General features: G+C 42.0%; 1 protein-coding gene across 1 annotated transcript in view; it reads left to right on the top strand.

The window, feature by feature from the left end:
• The first annotated feature begins 2,284 nt into the window (after window positions 1-2,284).
• ncln (nicalin) overlaps window positions 2,285-20,818 on the top strand; it is a 34,075-nt gene continuing 15,541 nt past the window's right edge. The window contains exons 1-9 of the mRNA XM_034081030.2: window positions 2,285-2,583; window positions 3,522-3,712; window positions 8,534-8,678; window positions 9,202-9,296; window positions 12,936-13,016; window positions 14,787-14,890; window positions 17,411-17,499; window positions 17,868-18,007; window positions 19,193-19,371. Coding sequence (XP_033936921.1) covers window positions 2,409-2,583; window positions 3,522-3,712; window positions 8,534-8,678; window positions 9,202-9,296; window positions 12,936-13,016; window positions 14,787-14,890; window positions 17,411-17,499; window positions 17,868-18,007; window positions 19,193-19,371 — 1,199 coding nt within the window. The 5' untranslated portion in view covers window positions 2,285-2,408. The remainder of the gene's footprint in view (window positions 2,584-3,521; window positions 3,713-8,533; window positions 8,679-9,201; window positions 9,297-12,935; window positions 13,017-14,786; window positions 14,891-17,410; window positions 17,500-17,867; window positions 18,008-19,192; window positions 19,372-20,818) is intronic.

Here is a 20,818-nt window from a genome sequence, read left to right as displayed (position 1 = left end):
AAAAACAAGCACATTATTCCCTCTTGTTCTCCTGTTGTTCAGCCAGACAGCGGGTCATGTGAGCGGATCTGCAAATGATAATTCCTCTGTAATGTGAAATCATTACAAGGAGTTTCAACGTCCACGCCAAATTGGTTTTGTGTTTTGTTTCGCTGCTCGGTGTCTCTCAGCAGCCGGGCCACAGGCATTACTCATATAAGAGGAAATAATGACGCCAAGGTCCATTAAGTGGGATGGCAAGACATCATATCAGCATTAATCTGCCACTTAGCAGCCTCAGGAGGGGGGGGGGGGGGGGGGGGGGGGGGCAAGGAGAGGGGATTTGATTTCCAGCTCCTCCCAACTGGACTCAGGCTTTTAATTCTTTATTGTCTTTTTATGATATAAAACTTTGGTCAAAAGATCTGGAAACAAATGGGTTTTCCCGTGACCAAGCCTAATGCTCTGTTTCTTTTTATAACCCGGTTATGTCACCCTTAAAGTGAAGTTATTAGATGTGATTAAATCAATGTTTCTACTGTATATGCCAAGAGCAGGAAGAGTCGTTTTTGTACATGGTCCCCACCAAAAAATAAATATTTTTCAAGGCCCATAACTTTGACCCAGTTTATCAGTTCAAACTGTCCTGACTGAGCACACGCACCTCGTAACCTTGGCTGCTGTGCTCTCAGTGTTCTGTCTCCCTGTTCCTGCCTGTTGGCGTCAGCTGATAGAGGCGTTATGATGTTATCTTGTTATGCAGCATGTTGATGATGCTCTCTGAACTAGCTAAATACATGGGTCTGGGGTAGAGTTCTTCAGAATTGACGTGGCAACTCTACCGTGCAGTGACAGTCAGATCGTGACTGCTGTGACTTGTGATGTGAATTCTCCGGCCGAAGCTCCAAATAAATCATCAGTGTTTGACATCAAAGCTCCTGCTCTTCCCGTGTCTCTTTCCTGAGTCGGTGACTCCCACTGCATTCCTGCTACACAGAAGTTTCCCTTACAATTTAAACAATTTATTTTTTCAATAATAATAATAATGATAATAATCCTTATTGTAAATGGATAATGTATTTTGTGTTGCATCCCAAAGTCAACGCTTCAGCTAGTTGTACAGAATATCCTGCTGCTGTATCAAAAACTGCATGATTTCTCCACTAATGCCTGTAACCTGAAGGAGTGGGATCATGTGCTTGTTATTGCGGGGTTATATATGAGGGTTTTATCAACCTGTTGCTTTGTGAAGCATAACATTTTGATTAATATGAGGTGTGAATATAGGCCTCTACTACATTGTAAGATCTTGTGATGGACAACACCAGGACATCAGACCCATTTTGTTCGGTGCAGTTGGTTAATATAATAAAAAAAAAGTAAAAGATGTAACAACACTGTCTCAGGGAGGCTGTGCTAGTGCGGTGGTGTTCGGATCAGGGGAGCACAGGCTCAAATCCCACTGCAGTCAGCATGTCGTTGTGTCCCTGGGCAAGACACTTCACCCCAAATTGCTCCTGTGGGGATTTCCCACAGTATTGAGTATGTAAATCGCTTTGGATAAAAGCGTCAAACAAGTAACATGGAATGTAATGTCTCCATCATGGATCATTTCTGTGGTGCACAGCGCCATCTAGTGTCTTTAAATGACACCAGAGACGGTTTAAAAAGGAGAGAGAAGCCGCACTGGTAGTCGTGTATCAGATTATTAGTACAGAATATGACCGATTAATTGCCCTTTGAGGGACTAAAATAGATGATGGACCTATCTTTCACAGCCACATATTTTTAGGACATTTCTATACTAACATTTCGTTTTTCAGACAAATGTCATTGATTGTTCAGCCTCAGCATCAAACTATCGCGAGATCTGGCATCACAGAGCGTTAACGTTAAACTGTGTCATTTTTGTTGACATAAAATCATCCTACATTCTCTTAAGAACTAGATACTTAAATTCATAATGGTAATATGTTTGTTATCTGTTAAATACGTAATATTAGCAGAACAATATAAAATACATTTTCTTTACGCCATTCTTATTAAGCAGTCATGTTTGCAATGCGGCGTCTTCCCTTAAATAGCATCTTTGGTAAAACATGGGCCTTAAATATAGCTGTCCTAAAAGATCCCTGAAACACCGTAGATTGGTTTAATATCTAATATTCGATATCATTATGTATTTTATAAGCGTTCATTGAACTATATTTAAAAACACTAAACAAAAGGCAATATTGTTAATGGCTGCATTAAGCCACGATATGTTGCTGCGTCTTTCTTTAGTTGTCCTACTAGTTGCCTGATTACAAACATCTGTCAGTTGCTCCTCTTGTTAGCCGTTAGCTCAACTGGTTCCCAGGCTGTCAGTTGCTAACAGCGACGACAAATTCTAATTCTATCCTTATCTGTGGCTCCATAAAACCGCCAGGATGTTTGAGGAGGCCAGTGAAGTGTTCGACAACATGTTTAAATCCTCTTTCCCCCTCACCTTCATCGTGTTTATCCCCGCCGTGCTGATCCTGGTGTCTCCGCTGCCGGCCGATGCGGCTCATGAGTTCACGGTTTACCGCATGCAGCAGTACGACCTGCAGGGTCAACCCTACGGTGAGGAGGCTGTTTATCTATTGTATCTATCGGCAATTAATGTAATCATTATAAGGTTAAGGTATCCAGTGACTACATCGTTTCTCAGCTCACGTTAAGGTGCCTATCGTAGCCTTTCAATGACGGCGTGCAGGCTAGCATTGGCTAACTAGCTGCTAATGTAGCTTAGCATTGCTAGATGGTAATATCAAGCTAGCAATTATTTTTCTTTCCGAAGCTAGCGAATTTACTAGAAGCTATTCAGGGTTATGATACCACTTAGCTTAATAATACTTACAATTAAACAGATCAATAGGTACATTAATGTAAAAGACACACGTAGGTATACACATAACATTAAATAAATCACATGTAAATGTATTTATACATTATTTATGTATATATAATATTTCCTTATATTTTTTCTTGCACTCGTTTGTTAATTAATCATTTAGTTTTTTAGCCTAATTGCATTCCAAGTAGTCATACCCAAATGTGAGAGACACAAGTCTTACAGAATCGGTTGACCTCTCTTCACACCTGTTTAAACTATGATTGGTGGGATTTGTATATCATAAGGTCTAAAGAGGGCTATATTTTATAACCAAAGATATAGTGATGGAACATTTTGTCAAGAATAAAATAAAGAATACCATTTATCTTTTCCAATACAATAAGGTTAATAACTTCCAATAGGGATGACTATCTAACTGGTCACATTTTTTAAAGTATGATAAGTTGTACTGGCTGTTTCTGTGGCAAGTCTTTGATGAAGATTAATGAAAGCTTTCAGACTCAACACATTTTTTTAAGCCCCCAGCATTAGTCTGTAGAAAAAGTGGCCTTTGATTCAACATAGTTAAACAGCTTTTGTGCACTTTCAAAAGGCCCTTTCTTGCCGACACAAAGACGGGAGTTATCTTATTAAAACTGATGTTTTCTGTCTCTCTTTCCCTCAGGTACCAGGAATGCCATCCTGAATACGGAGGCTCGTACTGTAGAAGCAGAGGTATTAAGTCGGCGCTGTGTAATCATGCGGCTTGCAGACTTTGCCTTCGAAGAGTATCAGAAAGCGCTTCGACAGTCAGCAGGAGCTGTGGTCATCATCCTGCCCAAGAACATGTCTGCTATGCCGCAGGACATAGTTCAGGTGATAACAAGTTGTAATGCTATACATCAAAGCGTTCTGCTCCCTTCATCCTCAACTGTTTCCACTTTAAATGTGTAAAAAGCTATGATGTCACAGTGGATTAAATATAAAACGCTTCGCTGTACCTCCAGAAGAGCTTTTGAAATGATGCATTTGGCAGTGAGGGCTACCTGTGATATGTGGGCATATTTTTGTAAAGAAAATGTGCAAAGGTGGTGTTGCAATATTTAAAACTGGGATAGGCAACTTTGGAGAAACGAGCAAAAAAAAGCTTTCAACAAGACTTTCAACACATATAACTAAAAATGTAATTATCTTCCATAGCTTTTAAGTAAACATACTCTACAGATGTACAGCACAAGAAGAATACATATTTAAAGAGATGCACATTTTGTTTTCAGTATTTATTCATGGTACGAGTCATGAGTAGCAATGCTTTCTTAATCTCAGTCAAACACTAGCTTGTCATTTAGTTTGAATTTATTTAGACTAGTTCCTTGCTCAAGGGCATACCAACCGAAAAATGATGGCAATACATAATTGGTTCAATATCAAGCTCTTTAATACTTTGAAGCTTTTACCCTCAACTTTTTGAGTTTAATCAGTGTGAGAAAAAGGGTTTAGAGAGTACTTGTCCATGGACAAGTGAGTTTGGCAATGTACTTGTCCGAATACATTTTTCACTTGTCCAGAATGGACAAAAATTGGGGCCACTGGAATCTTCTTCTTCGCCATCGTATTTTACATTTTCCCACGGTTTTTACAACACCGCTAACGTAAGTGAGCGGTAACATTTTACTGCATCACACATAGGGTTGGGTATCGTTTGGATTTTAACGATTCCGGTTCTGCTTTTCGATTCCGGTTATTTTCGGTTCTCCATTCCGGTTCTTTGAGAGGGTAAAAATAAGTCCCATGACAAACTGGGAGAAAAATATTTATGAAAACATTAAGTCAAATCTGTATTCCTATTTACAAATCACTTCATACTGTTGAATTTCTTACGGTTATTGAATACAATTATATAAAAATAATCTCTGCATTGTTTAGTTAGTTCCAAGTGGTGCAGTTTGAGAATGTACAATTGGCCCAGTGTCCTCTGATGTTACACTGCAGCCTGCCTGTGAGACACAGTCCAACCACACATGTCCAACACATAGGCCTAATAATAATAATAATACATTAGATGTATAGCCTATAGGCCTAGCGCTTTCCTACAACTCAAAGACGCTTGCACGCTTACACATGTCCTGCAACACACATGCTGCAGCTGCCCAGCTGCTCACTGTTTGTAAAAGTAAAGAAATAGTATTTTCATTTCCATAATGTACTTTCTATACCCTGCTTCATAAACAATACTGACATCCCTGCTCCTCCGAGTCTGGGGGTCCGGGGATGTGAGGACAGCGCGAGGACACAGACAGGGAGGCTGCTTCACTTCATAAAGGAAATGGTGGTCAATATTAACAACACAGGAGCTAAAACGCTTAATAACCTTCATTATGTGTTAGAGAAAGAACATAAGAAAGTTTGACAAAGATGCGGCTGTTAAACGGGCAGCGGATCCGCTGTGTGTAGAAAGAGAGAGAGACGCTGAGCTGTGCCGTGCAGCGATCAGCTGATACGGAGCATAGAGAGAGAGAGCTGCAGTCCGCGGGGCTCGGCCTCGCCTCCTGTCCTCACAACCCTTATTAATCCCGGTACCGGACAATTGTTATTTGTTCCTACTCGGAACCGAGTTTTGCTTCCCAACCCTGCCACTGTGCTACACATCCCGCCCCGCTCCGCCCCGCCCCGCCCCCGTCTAACTGTACAGAAAGCGGCGAGATGCATTTCCTTAGGAATCGACATGCAGAACCGAAACTAACATTTCTAAACGAACAATGGCGGACACGTACAATTTGCGAATGAGTTCTGCCTTTTGTAAACTGAATGTATCAATAATTTGTCAATAAATCGGGGTGAAAAACGTCACTTGTCCGCCGGACAAGTCAATTGAAATATCTACTTGTCCGATATTGTAAATAACACGTCCCGGACGGTGGGACGTGTACTTTTTCGCACACTGTTAATATGACTTAAAAACAGAGAAAATCAAGGCTATTCCACCCTTCACAGAGATTGAAATATATCGGTGTGTATATATATATATATATATTAATGCTGTCAAAATGATCGCGTTAACGGCGGTAATTAATTTTTTGAATTAATTGCGTTAAAATATTTAACGCATGTGCAGAATGGCCCGCCCCAAACATCCCACCAGTGGCAGCGCCAGGGTATGGCTGGGGTAGGCTACACCCATACCAAGAAATGGCTTAGCCCCACCATGAAAAATGATGTTAAAGTAAGCAAAATAAAGTCTGCCAACTCGCGCGGAGTAAATTACACAGACAGCAGTTAGTAAGATTGATTTCAGTAGCCACTTGTCTGGAAATACCGAAGACTAGAAACGGTTTTGAAAACTTTTGTCACATAGTGATCGTCTTCTCAATAGAACATCTTTGATAATGTCTTCTGGCCAATCAGAATCAAGATAACGGCGTGGTGTTGTTGCAGGAAGTACAGTGCTGTAGTACAGGGGTGCACATAACTGGTACGCAGGTTATGTGCGTAATCTGAAATGTGTACCGTCACATGTGTCACAAAGCGCATTTGCGGACGACAGAGTCGGTCTCCGTGTGCCCCCCCCCCCCCCCCCCCCTCGACTTTCCTGTAGTACTCCCCCGTTGATAGAAATCAACACGTAATGAATTAAGACCCCACGGTTTGATGATTGATAGGTGTGTGGGCTGTCTTTCATTTTGACACACAGAACATTTTTATAATAAACATAGATACTGTATGTTAAATGGATATATCCGCCTTCTTTCATTTATCTTTCCATTCCCACAACAATATACATAAAGAAATGGCATATTTTGGACATAGTTCGAATGGTGATTAATCTGATTAATTAATTTTTAAGCTGTGATTAATCTGATTAAAAATTGTAATCGTTTGGCAGCCCTAATATATATATATATATATTAGGGCTGCCAAACGGGGTCCGCGGGGTCTTAAAAAGTATTAAAAGTTGATGAATCAATTTAGCGAAAATGAAGGCTATTAAAAAGTATTAAACGGCATTTTCCAAGGTAGCTTGTTTTCAATAAGTATATAAATGGTCCAAAGAGGTTGTGTTCTACAGTCTGCCTGAATGTAATCATGGCGTAGGTGTGTAGTGAGATTCTGAGTAGTTTATTGATGGCATCCCGTTGGGTTTGACGTCGCTCGCTCACTGCTTGATAGCGCGCGAAGCTCCGTTTACGCCGGTTGTTGAACAACATCGTTATGGGGAAATGCAAGTCTGCGTCCAAATGGTTGGAAGATAAGGAGGAAGGACAATCAATACTGTATATAGTCAATGTGAGGTAAAGTGTGGCGATGAGGTCTTAAAATGTACGGAAAGGGTCTTAAAAAAAGGTCTTACCTTTGACTTCAGGATTCTTGCTTATACCCTGATAATATATATAATGTCTCACTAAAGCACACTGTGACTACTTCTTTGAGTAGGATTGTAAATCTTTCTGAGAAGCAGATTGTTGGGATTTAATGAGTTACTTATGTAGTTATTCTCTATTGCAGCTTCTTTCCCGTTTGCCACTGAACGAACTTAACCAAACACTGACAATTGAAATCAACATGCAACACAATTAGGGATGCACGATATTGTTTTTTGAAACCGATACCGATAACTTCCTGCTTCTCAAGACCGATACCGATAACCGATAATAATATAATATATATATATATTAAATGTACCTGTAGTTTTTGCACACCTGGTGGTAAAAAAAAGACTAGTAGTGAGCAAAGGACATGAGCATTACTACTATGAACAAAACAAAACAGTTTTGACTTCAAAGTGACCATATTTATTTTCCCAAATAAAGTTCTTGCCTTTTTCAAAAGCCTCGTCGATAGGTAAAAGCCCGGTGCCTTTGCAGCTGGCTTTGGATTCGCCGCTAGTTTAGCAGCGCAGGCGTCTTCGTACGCTTTTAACACACCATCGTAGCCATGGCGATGTTTCAGGTGACTGATCAGGTTGGAAGTATTACACAAGGAGGGAAAAAGGCAACGAGCTGTAGCTCGTTGCCTTTTTCCCTCCACGAAATAGCAAGCGAACTATCTAACTCTGAAACTTTGAAATAGTCCCATACTACCGACGACATGTTTGTTTACCGTCCTGGCTTCACGGCCGCACACCATTTACGTCACAGCCAGGCATGAGTTAGGGAGCGCGGGATTTGTGAAGAACTCCCCTCTTCCTAAACCACTAACACCACAGTACTGGCAAAACGGGAGGAGCCGAGTGAAAAACAAGCGCCCCTCATCCCAATCCACTAATACCACAGTATTTTCTTCTTTTTTTTACCCAAAAAATATATTGTACATTATCGGGGCTATTAATACTTTTATCAGGTTTATCGGGATGACGTCATAATTCCTAATATCGGACCGATAATTATCGGGCCGATAATTATCGTGCACCACTACACACAATATATAAACGTCATTGATACCACTGTCACTTCAAACTGCAGCAATATCTTGCCAATGACCACAATATTAATAATCTGTCGAAATAAAGCTTAGTAGTATTCATCCAGCTCGGCGTCTTATTTCAGTTTGTGAGAGCTTTTCAGGATTTGAACTTGCAGGGTTTAATAAATAAATCAGATTTTCCCTCTTGTTATTGAACCCATCAGCATATCACGCTACCAGATGCCACGGAGTGTCTTCTCTTAAACGCGCTGTCCCTCCTCTGTTTGTCCCCTGCAGCAGTTCATGGAGCTGGAGCCGGAGATGTTGGCCACAGAGACCGTCGTCCCCGTGTACTTCGCCATGGAGGACGACGAGCTGCTGTCCATCTACACCCAGACCCTGACCTCCTCCTCCTCTCAGGGCTCCCTATCGGCCGCCGAAGGTACAAATCACTTCCTTTACTCTGGACCTGCTGAAGGGCTTGGATTGTTTGCATTTGTTAGAAAACTCTCACTCGTCACCGGCTTGAGCTTCCGCCTCAGGATCCATGTGTCTGGGATCCTCTCCAGAAGGGAAGTAGTCATCACATACAGAGCATCAAGTAGTTCCTGAGCAGTGTCCTTCACATGCTGATATCCAAGAGAGGGAGTCACACAGTCTCAAGATGGAGGAATAGAAAGCAGTATTCAATGTTTACTTCAGATTAGCTCCACGTCAGAAATGAGCATGCTTGATGTCTCTCTCCATAGAGGCTGAATCATCATGTTAATCACATAGCTATCATCTGCCTCAAACAGTCCTGATGCTCTTCTGGGTCATCACACATCCTGTCACGTTCACAGCGACAGTTGGATACCTTTGTTATCATGTTACTCTCATGCTGGAAGAGGACACTCAGTATTTTCCCAACAGCACTATATACAGTTTTGATAATTTCTAAATATGTTTTCTGTTGATTCCTGCAGTGCTGCTGCACACGGCCACAGCTAATGGCTTCCAGATGGTGACCAGCGGAGCTCAGAGTAAAGCCATCAGCGACTGGGCCATCACCAGCTTAGAGGTGAGGGACTTTATCGTATTCATCGGAAAACTGTGCCTGAATGGCTGGTTAAAATGTTTTTAGTTTTTTAAATGATATTAATGAATGAATGATGCCTATGTCTGCTTCAATCATGCCTTTTAAGTTGATGGTTAATTGCAATTCCTGTTTCTATTTAGAATTATTTCTCCCTCATAGAAGTGCAGTTGTTTGGCTTTGAAGCTACACATTCAATGGTGATCTGTAGATAGTGTTCTGCAAAAACGATTCACCTCTTGCTTCCTGTAGTTTGTACAATTCACAGATGGCAGTATTGTGTTCTTATATTTTAATTATTTAGACTTTAAGATAATAACTTAACTAAGATAAACCTTCATAAATCCCCCAAGGAAAAATCTGGTATTATAACAGCATCAGAATAACAAAGAATAGAAAATACTTTACACGGGGGTAATAAGACGAAACATGTCAGTAACAGTATACATAAAAAATAACAAGAAACAGTAAGACACCGAGGAGCTGTATTTCCATATTTCCAGAGTGAAGATTATTATGAATGACTGAATACATATATATACATGTCTATGTGTTGCTGAAAGTGTCAGTGAAGTCTTTATCCTCAGTATTTGGATTTCTGCGAGACGTTTGAGGAACCTAAAATGTAAAAAGAAGGAAGGTCCGAGCAGTTTTCCGCACACAGGAATAAGCCCTCATGCAGACGGTGGTTTAGTGGTTAGAGCTGTTGACTGGAAGCAGGAAGGACCTCGATTGACCTCGTCTGGGTTCTTCCTGTGAGAGGTGTGCTCTGTAGAGTTTATTCTGGTTTCCTCGGTCTGCAGGGCTGACGCTCAAATGTATATACGTTTGCTTCTATGACGAGATCATTATAAATTACAAAGCATCCAAAACACTCTTTGTTTATAGATATGGTGAGGCGTCAGTAGTACATTACATGCCTGTATTTAATTGTAGAAAAAGGTGTTTTTTTTGTTCAATGAATGCTCTTATAAAGCCTAATAAAGGTTCTGTCTTCATGCCAAAGCTTTTGGGAAATTAACTAAAGGCTTCTTTGACTTTAAAGCTGGATAATGCATTAGAAATAAAATGAGGCGATGTCTCCACCTGTACATCATGTTAATTGGGGTATTGATAACTTCATTTGATACCACTGAAGGGCAGGGTTCCCGCGGGGCCTTTAAAAAGTCTTACATTTGATAATCTGAATTTAAGGCCTTATGAGGGCACGAGATAAGTTTGTGCCCCGATGGAAGGCTGACCGGCAGGTAGGCCATCCAGTTATTTTAGCCGGGCCGGCTAAACGGATTGGTTGTACTTTTTACAGTATTACGGCTTCTGCAGATGACATTTTTTTTTATGGATTTTGTGTCAAAGCACTTCAGATATTCATTGCTATCGGGATGTTAAGAGCATTCCATGGAATATAACAAAAAGTGTATCTCGAGCCGGTTTCTGAAACTTACCTACCCCACCTTTAAATATGATTTAGAAGGTCTTAAAAATGATGGGATTTGAAAGGTACTTCTGTGTTGCGAATCTTGCGATCGCGTCCAAGGGGAAATGTCCGGGCTGCAAAGTAACCAGAACGGCAAAAGCCTTTCAGTTCCCCCCCAACAACCTGTGTTGAAATAAATCAACATGGAACCTGTAATCAACTTTGTTTCCTCCGGCACCTTATCGGAGAACACCCAGCTAGTAACCTAGCAACCGACCAAGCTTCAGCTAGCGGCAGTCAGAAACTCATGTATCTTCAAATCTACTTACAAATATATATGGGGAAGTTCAACCGTATTTGGTTGGAAAACATCGAATTTAGTGCTTGGTTAAAACGAGTGGAGGGGAACGTGTTTGAACCCCTTTTGCAAACAAAATTAGCATTTGTTTTGCTAATGTAGCATTAGCTAGTGCAGCAGCTCCCGCAACAACACCGGGGGACCTCCGGGCGACGTTTGGATCTACGACGTCAACCCTAAAAGCGGAGGTGCTGTGGACGCTAAATACCGTAGCTAAACACCAATGATACAACAGCACGAAGACGGCAGAGCTCTGACTATAGCTCTCGTCACACACACACACACACACACACACACACACACACACACACACACACACACACACACACACACACACACACACACACACACACACACACACACACACACACACACACACACACACACACACACACACACACACACACACACACACACACACACACTTATTGTCTAATGCGGCTTTCACACCAGCGCTTTTCAGTTTCTAGCTCCGAGCGGGAGCTTTTCTGCTTCAGCTCCGGTTTCCCTTTTCAGCTCCCGCTCTGTGCACACCGCCCACTGGCGCCCCAGAGCTGCCCTTGCTGCGTCATGACGTCACCGTTTACATCGCTGATTTGCCATCCAACGGCAGCCATTACGGCGCTCACAACAACAACTGCGTCGGGTCGATGATCGTGTTGCTTTTAATCACACGAAGCCAGAATAAATTGAATAACGACTTCTCCAACCTTATACTTTTCTCCAGAGTGCCGTGGTTCATTGTTTATTCATGTGTTTCTGCAGCATTTACCGACCGCTGCAGTGCTGCTCTTCCACAGAGTGTATTCTCCCGTTAGCTCCCGGTTAGCTCGCACTGCAGCGGCCGCTCTAAAGTATTCACTGTCCGACTCACACAAGCAGCTGATGCATATCCCCAGTTCCCTTAGCCTAAGTGAATGTGTGTCAGTCTGAATTGACACTGTTTGGTATCACAACGCTGTTATGAAAGTTTCTCTGGTATAAAACGGGTGATGTTAGCATAGCAACCGAAGCTAAACTGACTACTTGCATCCGATAGCTGCAATAATACAAAACAACACGTCTGCCTCTCTCCCACAATGATCGATAACAGCGAACGGATGGTCAAAGTAAGGCACAAATAAACAGAATCACACGAAGCCTGGTTAGTGCTGCCTGACTTTATAAAGTGTGTTTATAGGCACTACTGCTTGTAGGCAGGCATAACAGTCGACCCATGGGAGGTGGGTTTAGTTTCCTGCACGCCTCGACGTAAGAGAGACGTAAGCGACGTCACCTCTTAGCTCCAAAGCTCTTGCCTCTGGACCGACAATTTTTTGGAGCTGGAAATGAAGCGGATTCCGGAGCTAAGAGCCGGCGCAGCTCCGGTGTGAACTGGAAAACCCAGCGCTTTTCAGGCTCTAGCTCCGAGCCGGAGCTGAAAAGGCGCTGGTGTGAAAGGGGCATGCCACGCCAACACAGTTCTGTGTACTGTTATGTTCAGTTGTCGTTCTTATGTTGAACGTGAATACATTTACTTTGTAAGTAATTACGAGACGTATTCCTTCTTTCATAGCAATTCTCCTTCCTACTTTCTTGCTGTGAAAGGTCTTAAATTCTATTCAAAGTGGTCTTAAAAAGTCTTACATTTGAGTTGGTGAAACCTGCAGGAACCCTGGAAGGGGCTTTACAGTACACAGGACATCCTCTGTGTTACTGCCTTTTAACAATGAGTGCAAAACAAAGCGGGTGAAGTGTTAAGTCAGGACTTAACACTGACTCCGCTCTGTTCCCTTTGTTCCTCTGAGTCTCGTGCTTCAGATAATCTGTTTCTGTTTTCTCCTCTAACGTCTCTGCTTTTATTCCTCAGGGTCGTCTGGCGGGAGTCGGAGGAGAAGATCTTCCCACTATCGTCGTGGTCGCTCACTACGACTCCTTCGGTGTCGCTCCGGTATGTTCACCGCTCCTTTTTTGTCCTACAATTAAACCTCGGATCTTAAAAAACCTACATGGAATGAAGCAGAGGAAGCAGATGAAGCAACATTCATCAGGACATATCTGTCGTTAACACGGTGTCTCTTTAGAAAAAGCACGGGTTCAGTTCACGATGCATATAAACGAGGGCAGACTGAAAAATAAGATGTTTTATTGTCCTAGATATTTAAATAAATCTCCTTATCAAAATGTGTTTATCGCCTTTGTCCAGTAAAAGTATATTCTCCATTGATGGATAGAGTTGCTTGTGTTAATACAAACTTTATTGAGACCTTTAAGGGTATTTAAAGGTACGAACATATACAGTGGACGTACCTGAACACAACACGTGAAATACACATGAGAGCATGCAAAGAAACAAGCTAGAAGCAACATCGGAGAATATAAATCCGTGGGAAATAAATCACAAGATATACTTTAAAGGTGGGATAGGTAAGTTTGAGAAACCGGCTCGAGATCGCTAGAATTTGGAAATACACAACCGGAGAAAATCTGCCACTTCCTCACAGAGCCCCTCCTCCAACACACACGAACGCGCACATGACCAATGAGGGCACGAGATAAGTTTGTGCCCCGATGGAAGGCTGACAGGCAGTTAGGCCATCCAGCAACAACAACCGATTGGTTGTACTTTTTACAGTATTACGGCTTCTACAGATGACATTTTTTTATGGATTTTTTGTCAAAGCACTTCAGATATTCATTGCTATCGGGATGTTAAGAGCATTCCATGGAATATAACAAAAAGTGTATCTCGAGCCGGTTTCTGAAACTTATCTACCCCAGCTTTAAGGTCATAATCTCACCAATTCCAATCTAAATAAAATGTTTGAACCGCCAATCGGGTCAATTTGACCCAGAGCTGTTTTTTATTGCATGTAACTTTTTTTCAATAACATATTAAAGTCTCCCAGTCCGTGACTTTGACTGAAAGTGTGTTATGTAGCACCCTATGTTGTTAAAAATTGTCAATATGAAGTCAGATTGAGGAAATCGTCAAAAAAATGGCCATTTATACCTATTTCCGCCAAGCAGGTCATATTGACCCCACCCCTTTTCGCGCTATTTATTTTGCGTGTAAACAAACATGACGTGTTGCTATAGTAACGCCTTTTGTCTACTGCGGTTCCTTATAGATAGATGGCGACAGTCTGTAGTGAAGGAGCGCGCTCCCGCTCATGGGAGACTGCTCGCTCTGCGCTCAGCAGCAAACAGCTGTTTGCTTTTTACCCAACAACGACAACCGCCTCACGAAACGCTATGTTGTAGCGTTAATAAACAAAACAATTTAACAAAATTGCTTGTCAAAATACCAATACCACAGGACCATTTTTATTTTTAAAGCAATACTTTTACCTTGAAAATCAATGCATTCTAATGCTGGGTCAATTTGCCCCCGGTGGCGGTTTTAGGTATAACAAATCTCTGGCGGTTCTCGTGTTAACTCACTGCTGTAGCTATCGCAAAGGATAGCTAGGTAGGTGCAGTGAGCTGGGCGTTGGAGAACACCAGTTCGAACCCCGCTGCGTCTGTAAAGCCGCTGTGTCCTGGGACGAGACACTTCACCTGAATCTGCTCCTTTGGGTACTGTCCACAGCACATGGCCGTTACATGTATGCTATGTGTGTAATGTGTATTTGTGAAGCGCTTTGAGCATCTGGAAAAGCACTATAATAAATGTAAGGTATTATTATTATGAAAGTAATGTGTGTGTTTTCTTGTTCAGTGGCTTTCGTACGGAGCCGACTCAAACGGCAGCGGGGTGTCGATGTTACTCGAACTCGCTCGGCTCTTCTCAAAACTTTACACCTACAAGAGGACACATGCTGGGTGAGCAATAACACCACACCTTCTAACACGTGGACATTTGTTTCTGGATCATTTTGCACCCATCAACCTCAAAGCTAAGAACTTGTGTGTATTTGTAGTTTCATAAAAGAGCTAATTTCCGATGTGTCTTGCACGCCACAGACACCTCTACGCTGCTCACTCACTTGTTCCTGAGGACATGGTGGAGCTGTTATTGATTGCTGACCTCAGTGGTTCATCAGAACACAAGATAAAGTGTTTTCCTTAAGTCTATCATATTTGTTGTGGTTAGTTTCCTGCTCCAAATGCCTTATTGATCACTGTCTTTGCTCTCTGCTGGCAGTAAGAATTACACTTAACAACGTCAATAAGGACCGGGATCTTTCTTCTGTCGAAATGTAGTTAATGTACCAAACTGTATCTGAGAGGAAGGGCTTCCTACAGAGAGTGCTCAGTGAGTGGACTTTAAATACTTGATCTGTCCTTCATTTTAAAGTAGAGATACTTCATATTTCAGTCCCGCTGGCACCTTATTAACTGTTGATGACAGAAAATATGGTTAAATACTAGGGCTGCACGATATTGAAAAAAAACTCACATTGGGATATTTTTTCCCCTGCGATATATATATTGCGTTTTTTTTAACTATATTTAACCGGATGAAGGATTTTAGTCACGGACGTCTGGATCTTAACTGGTTGACTCATCATAACTTAAAGGTGGGGTAGGTAAGTTTGAGAAACCGGCTCGAGATCGCTAGAATTTGAAAATACACAACCGGAGAAAATCTGCCACTTCCTCACAGAGCCCCTCCTCCAACACACACGAACGCGCACATGACCAATGAGGGCACGAGATAAGTTTGTGCCCCGATGGAAGGCTGACAGGCAGGTAGGCCATCCAATCCGTTTAGGCCGGCTAAACGGATTGGTTGTACTTTTTACAGTATTACGGCTTCTACAGATGACATTTTTTTTATGGATTTTGTGTCAAAGCACTTCAGATATTCATTGCTATCGGGATGTTAAGAGCATTCCATGGAATATAACAAAAAGTGTATCTCGAGCCGGTTTCTGAAACGTACCCACCCCACCTTTAATATCGCATGTCCTAAAAAAAAAAAAGGAAGAAAAAAAATATATTAATAAATGTTTTTAATAAAATCGCACGTCCCTGCGATGTGAATATCGCGCATGCGCATATCGTGGTTATCGCCATGACACGATATATGGCTCAGGCTCAGCCCTATTAAATACTACAGAAACCAGGATTCTGGTGCAGCAGAACACAAATATTGTCGTTTTAGTAAAAGAAGCCAGGAGGCTAGGGATGCACCGATTGCCAATTTCGGGGCCGGAATCATTATCGGCCAATACCGATCGCCGATCCGATCGAGTGGGCGGGGCCTAAATGGAAGATTTAAACATCACTTTAAATCATCCATTTAAAGTGATGTTTAAAACTCAGTTAATGGGGTTCATTCACTGGAGCTTCCACAAACAACAATCAACTTAATTATTACATTCAAATTATGTACATTATTCAAGTTTACATTCACTTTGGAGAATAACACGGGAGAGATGAGCGGAAGGGCTTTCTTTTCCTCTCTCCCTCTCTCTCTCTCCCTCTCTCTCCCTCTCCTGACAGCCTGTCAGTATCTCATGCAGCTCACTGATCCAGTAATGAGTGACTCGACAGTGAAGAATAAACATATTTATAATAACTAGTTTAGCTTGTTCCAGAGGTAGATAAAATAGCCAAGTGTGTTAGGTCCAACTCTTGTGTGTTTCGTTCCGCTCACCGGTCCGTCTCAGCGGGCGGAGCTGCAGGATTTCTGCTTCACGTTGCATACCGCTATTTTACTGTCTTTTTCGGACACCTTAAAATAATGCCAGACCGGTGAAGCCATTTTGGCGAGCTTGTTTTGCCGCACACAGAAAAAAGTGTCATGTATTTTATGTCATGCGATCGGCTCTCGCGATCGGCATGTTTAGAGAGCACCGATCGATCGGTAGAGAGTGAGTATCGGTCGATCGGTGACCGATCGATCGGAGCATCCCTACAGGAGGCAATAAATCACTGTTTATCATCAATCTGTGAACATTAGACGTCTGATATTATGCAACAAAACTGAAAGTAGTATTTTAATCTAGCTAGTAGTAAGAACTAAGCAAATAATGCCCAGCAAACATATACAACAATCTCTTATTAAATATATATCTGTCTGTAAATGAATAGGACGGAGTGAACACTTCCCACTCAATTCATAACCCTCTCTTCAGATTTGAAATACGCTTTTGAGCTTAACTTTACACACCTACCAAATCAAAGGACATTTAAAAAATGAAAACATCTTCAGGTTATATTAGCAGAAACTTAAATATATAAATACTTTTATTTAATGGGTTGAATCAGTTACGTTGTTAAATATTTCCCACAGACTAATATTACCTGTAGCTTGTTTCTTAGCATCGTATCATCCACATCCTCCGTTAGGTTTCCCTTGATGTAGATTTGACGTGTGTGTGGTGTTGTGTTCAGGTACAATCTGCTGTTCTTTGTATCCGGTGGAGGAAAGTTTAACTACCAGGGCACCAAACGCTGGCTGGAAGATAATCTGGATCACACAGGTACTGCTCAGCTCAAACTATGATTACAGAAATAAATAAAACATACTCTTTTTCATGCAGCTGGATTCTTTTTGTTTTTTTTGCTATCGATATGTCAAAATCTGAATTAAATCAAATATTCCAAACCTTTTTTGTGACCTTAAGAAAAGGTAAGGGACATATCTTCCCCAAACCAAGCTTAAAAGATAAATAGAGAAATAAATATACACTACAAAGACTTATATTTTAAGGCTTTTTGAAGATACCACTTTATAGTAGTCATACAATAGAAGTCCTAGTTGTTTCTCGACTTTAATATTTGGATGTATCTCATTGGTTATTTTCTTCTTGTCGTCCATACCCCCCCCCCCCCCCCTCTTCCTCCTCAGACTCCAGCTTGCTGCAGGACAACGTGGCCTTCGTGCTGTGTTTGGACACTCTGGGGAACGGAGACACTATGCACCTCCACGTGTCCAAACCTCCCAAAGAGGGTTCTCCTCAGTTCACCCTGCTCAAGGAGCTGGAGCTGGTGAGAAGATCCACGCTTTATATCATATCATAATATAACTTATAACTCTAAACTTTACATCTTTCGGAACATAGTAACACCACTATGAAACACTCAACACATTGTACGTGATAGGCTAAGGGGCGGGACATCTCTAAGCGGTTGACCGATCACAACAGAGCCGGCCAGCTAACCAATCAGAGCAGACTGGGCTCTGGTTTCAGACAGAGGGTGAAAAGAGGTTCTGCAGCACAGACAGTATGAGAAGAATTAAAAGCTTTTGAACATTAAAGCATGGAGACATGTATAGACACTACATACTGATATACACCTGAACATCAGCAGGAGAGGACTCTTTAAAGTAGAGACACTACATACTGATATACACCTGAACATCAGCAGGAGAGGACTCTTTAAAGTAGAGACACTACATACTGATATACACCTGAACATCAGCAGGAGAGGACTCTTTAAAGTAGAGACACTACATACTGATATACACCTGAACATCAGCAGGAGAGGACTCTTTAAAGTAGAGACACTACATACTGATATACACCTGAACATCAGCAGGAGAGGACTCTTTAAAGTAGAGACACTACATACTGATATACACCTGAACATGAGCAGAATATGTTGTGGGAAACGGTATTTCGATCTCTCTGTCTACCATGGATGTATAATAAGAACTGGATACAGCGTGGGAGGCGGGGCCTCGTTCATTCCTATGAGAGCTGCTCATTGGCGCATGAAGACAAAATGGCCAACTTTTGAGAGAGCGAAACGTCACGAAAGTAATCATATAATCTTCTTGTGCATCCATGGGTAAAGGTAAAACTCATGTAGTACTGAACACGTCTCATGAGGAGCTCCAACAAGCCGTGTAGGACAGAGAGAATACAGAGACTATACAGAGATGCTGTGAGAAACCAATGTGAGTTTGGAAAATATAACAATGTAAATCTATTCTAGTAGACCTCAACAATGGAAATATGATCAGTAGAAATGGCCGTGACTTGGGACCTTTAATATTAACCAACAGCTATGAGAGGAGGTGTAACTGTTAGTAATGATGTGTCAATCAGTCAAATCAGTTTTTTCTGACCTATTTTCTTCAGGTTTAAAATAAATGTTTCTCTACTTTTCTTTAAAAAACCCAGACTATTTATAACTATGTCCTTTAATGTTGGATTTGTGTCCTCCCAGGTGTCAGAGAGCCAGTTCCCGGACGTGAAGTTCTCGATGGTCCATAAGAAGATCAACCTGGCAGACGACATGCTGGCCTGGGAGCACGAGCGCTTCGGGATCCGCCGCCTGCCGGCCTTCACGCTGTCGCACCTGGCCTCCCACCGCCTGGCGCAGAGAGCCAGCATCATGGACGCCCGGTCAGTGTCCCCCTCCTCTCGCCACGGAGCGGGAGAGCCCCCTGCTGGGTGGGTGCACGTCTCTCTATCCCCCCAGAACAACAGAGTAGAGTTTACCTATGGTGGAGCCGACAAGCCGTGTTTAACTGAGCAACCTTAAACCGGTGTTTCTCAAACTTTTTCATACCCAGGACCACTTAACCAATAAAAAAACACTCGCGGACCACCTAACTCCACAAATATCCAAAGGCACATCGTTTTTCTTGTGAGACGAAGGTGTTGCGCTGGGCTATATCATGCAATCAGAAGTGAAACTTAAGCTCGCTCCATTGCGCAGACATTCCCGCGAGAGTGCGGAAAACTTAAATCAATTAATTAATTTCAAATGTGAAATGTTACCAATATACTCACGGACCACTAGGGGGCGCTCACGGACCACACTTTGAGAAGCACTGCCTTAAACCCAATCTTTACAAGCAGTTTGGCTCCTACACCAATATATAATAACTAGTGCTGTCAAAATTATCGCGTTAACGGCGGTAATTAATTTTTTGAATTAATTAGCACCAGCAGCAGTTAGTAAGATTGATTTCAGTAGCCACGGTTTTGAAAACTTTTGTCACGTAGTGATCGTCTTCTCAATAGAACATCTTTGATAATGTCGTGGTGTTGTTGCAGGAAGTCCCGACGGAGAATACTCTTGCTGTAGTACAGGAGGTAACACATAACTGGTACACAGGTTATGTGCGTAATCTGAAATGCGTACCGTCACTTGTGTCACAAAGCGCATTTGCGTACCGACGTACTTGTGAAGCTTTTCCAGAAGGCGGTTAGATCACCGGACGACAGAGTCGGTCTCCGTGTGCACAGACAGGGCTGCTGTTAACGTCGGTCTGTACAACGGAACTGTGCCAAAACTACGCCAACCGGCTGCGGAGGGAGACTCCCCCCCTCACTGGAGAACTGCGCTAAAACAGCTGATCACAACGTTCACACTCTGTGGTCACGAAGTACTCCACTAGCCGCCGCCCCCCCCCTCTGTCGACTTTCCTGAAGTACTCCCCCGTTGATAGAAATCAACACGTAATGAATTAAGACCCCACGGTTTGATGATTGATAGGTGTGTGGGTTGTCTTTCATTTTGACACGCAGAAAAATGTTATAATAAACATAGATACTGTATGTTAAATGGATATATCCGCCTTCTTTCATTTATCTTTCCATTCCCAACAATATACATAAATAAATGGCATATTTTGGACATAATTCGAATGGTGATTAATCTGATTAAAAATGTTAATCGTTTGACAGCCCTAATATAAAACACATTGGAGAGAAGTAATAGTTGTTCTGCTCAGCGATTTAAGGGTTAAAATAAGAACCGTGTGGATCCCGTGATTAACGTTTCCAAGTTTGAGCCACGGGTGTTTTTAAATTAAGAGCTTTCTGAACTCTTTTCTCTCCTCTT

Source organism: Pseudochaenichthys georgianus, chromosome 4 (genome assembly GCF_902827115.2).
Source record: "Pseudochaenichthys georgianus chromosome 4, fPseGeo1.2, whole genome shotgun sequence".
Taxonomy (NCBI): Eukaryota; Metazoa; Chordata; class Actinopteri; order Perciformes; family Channichthyidae; genus Pseudochaenichthys; species Pseudochaenichthys georgianus.
The sequence above is the reverse complement of the archived record's forward strand: the minus strand, read 5'-3'. Positions and strand labels throughout refer to the sequence as shown.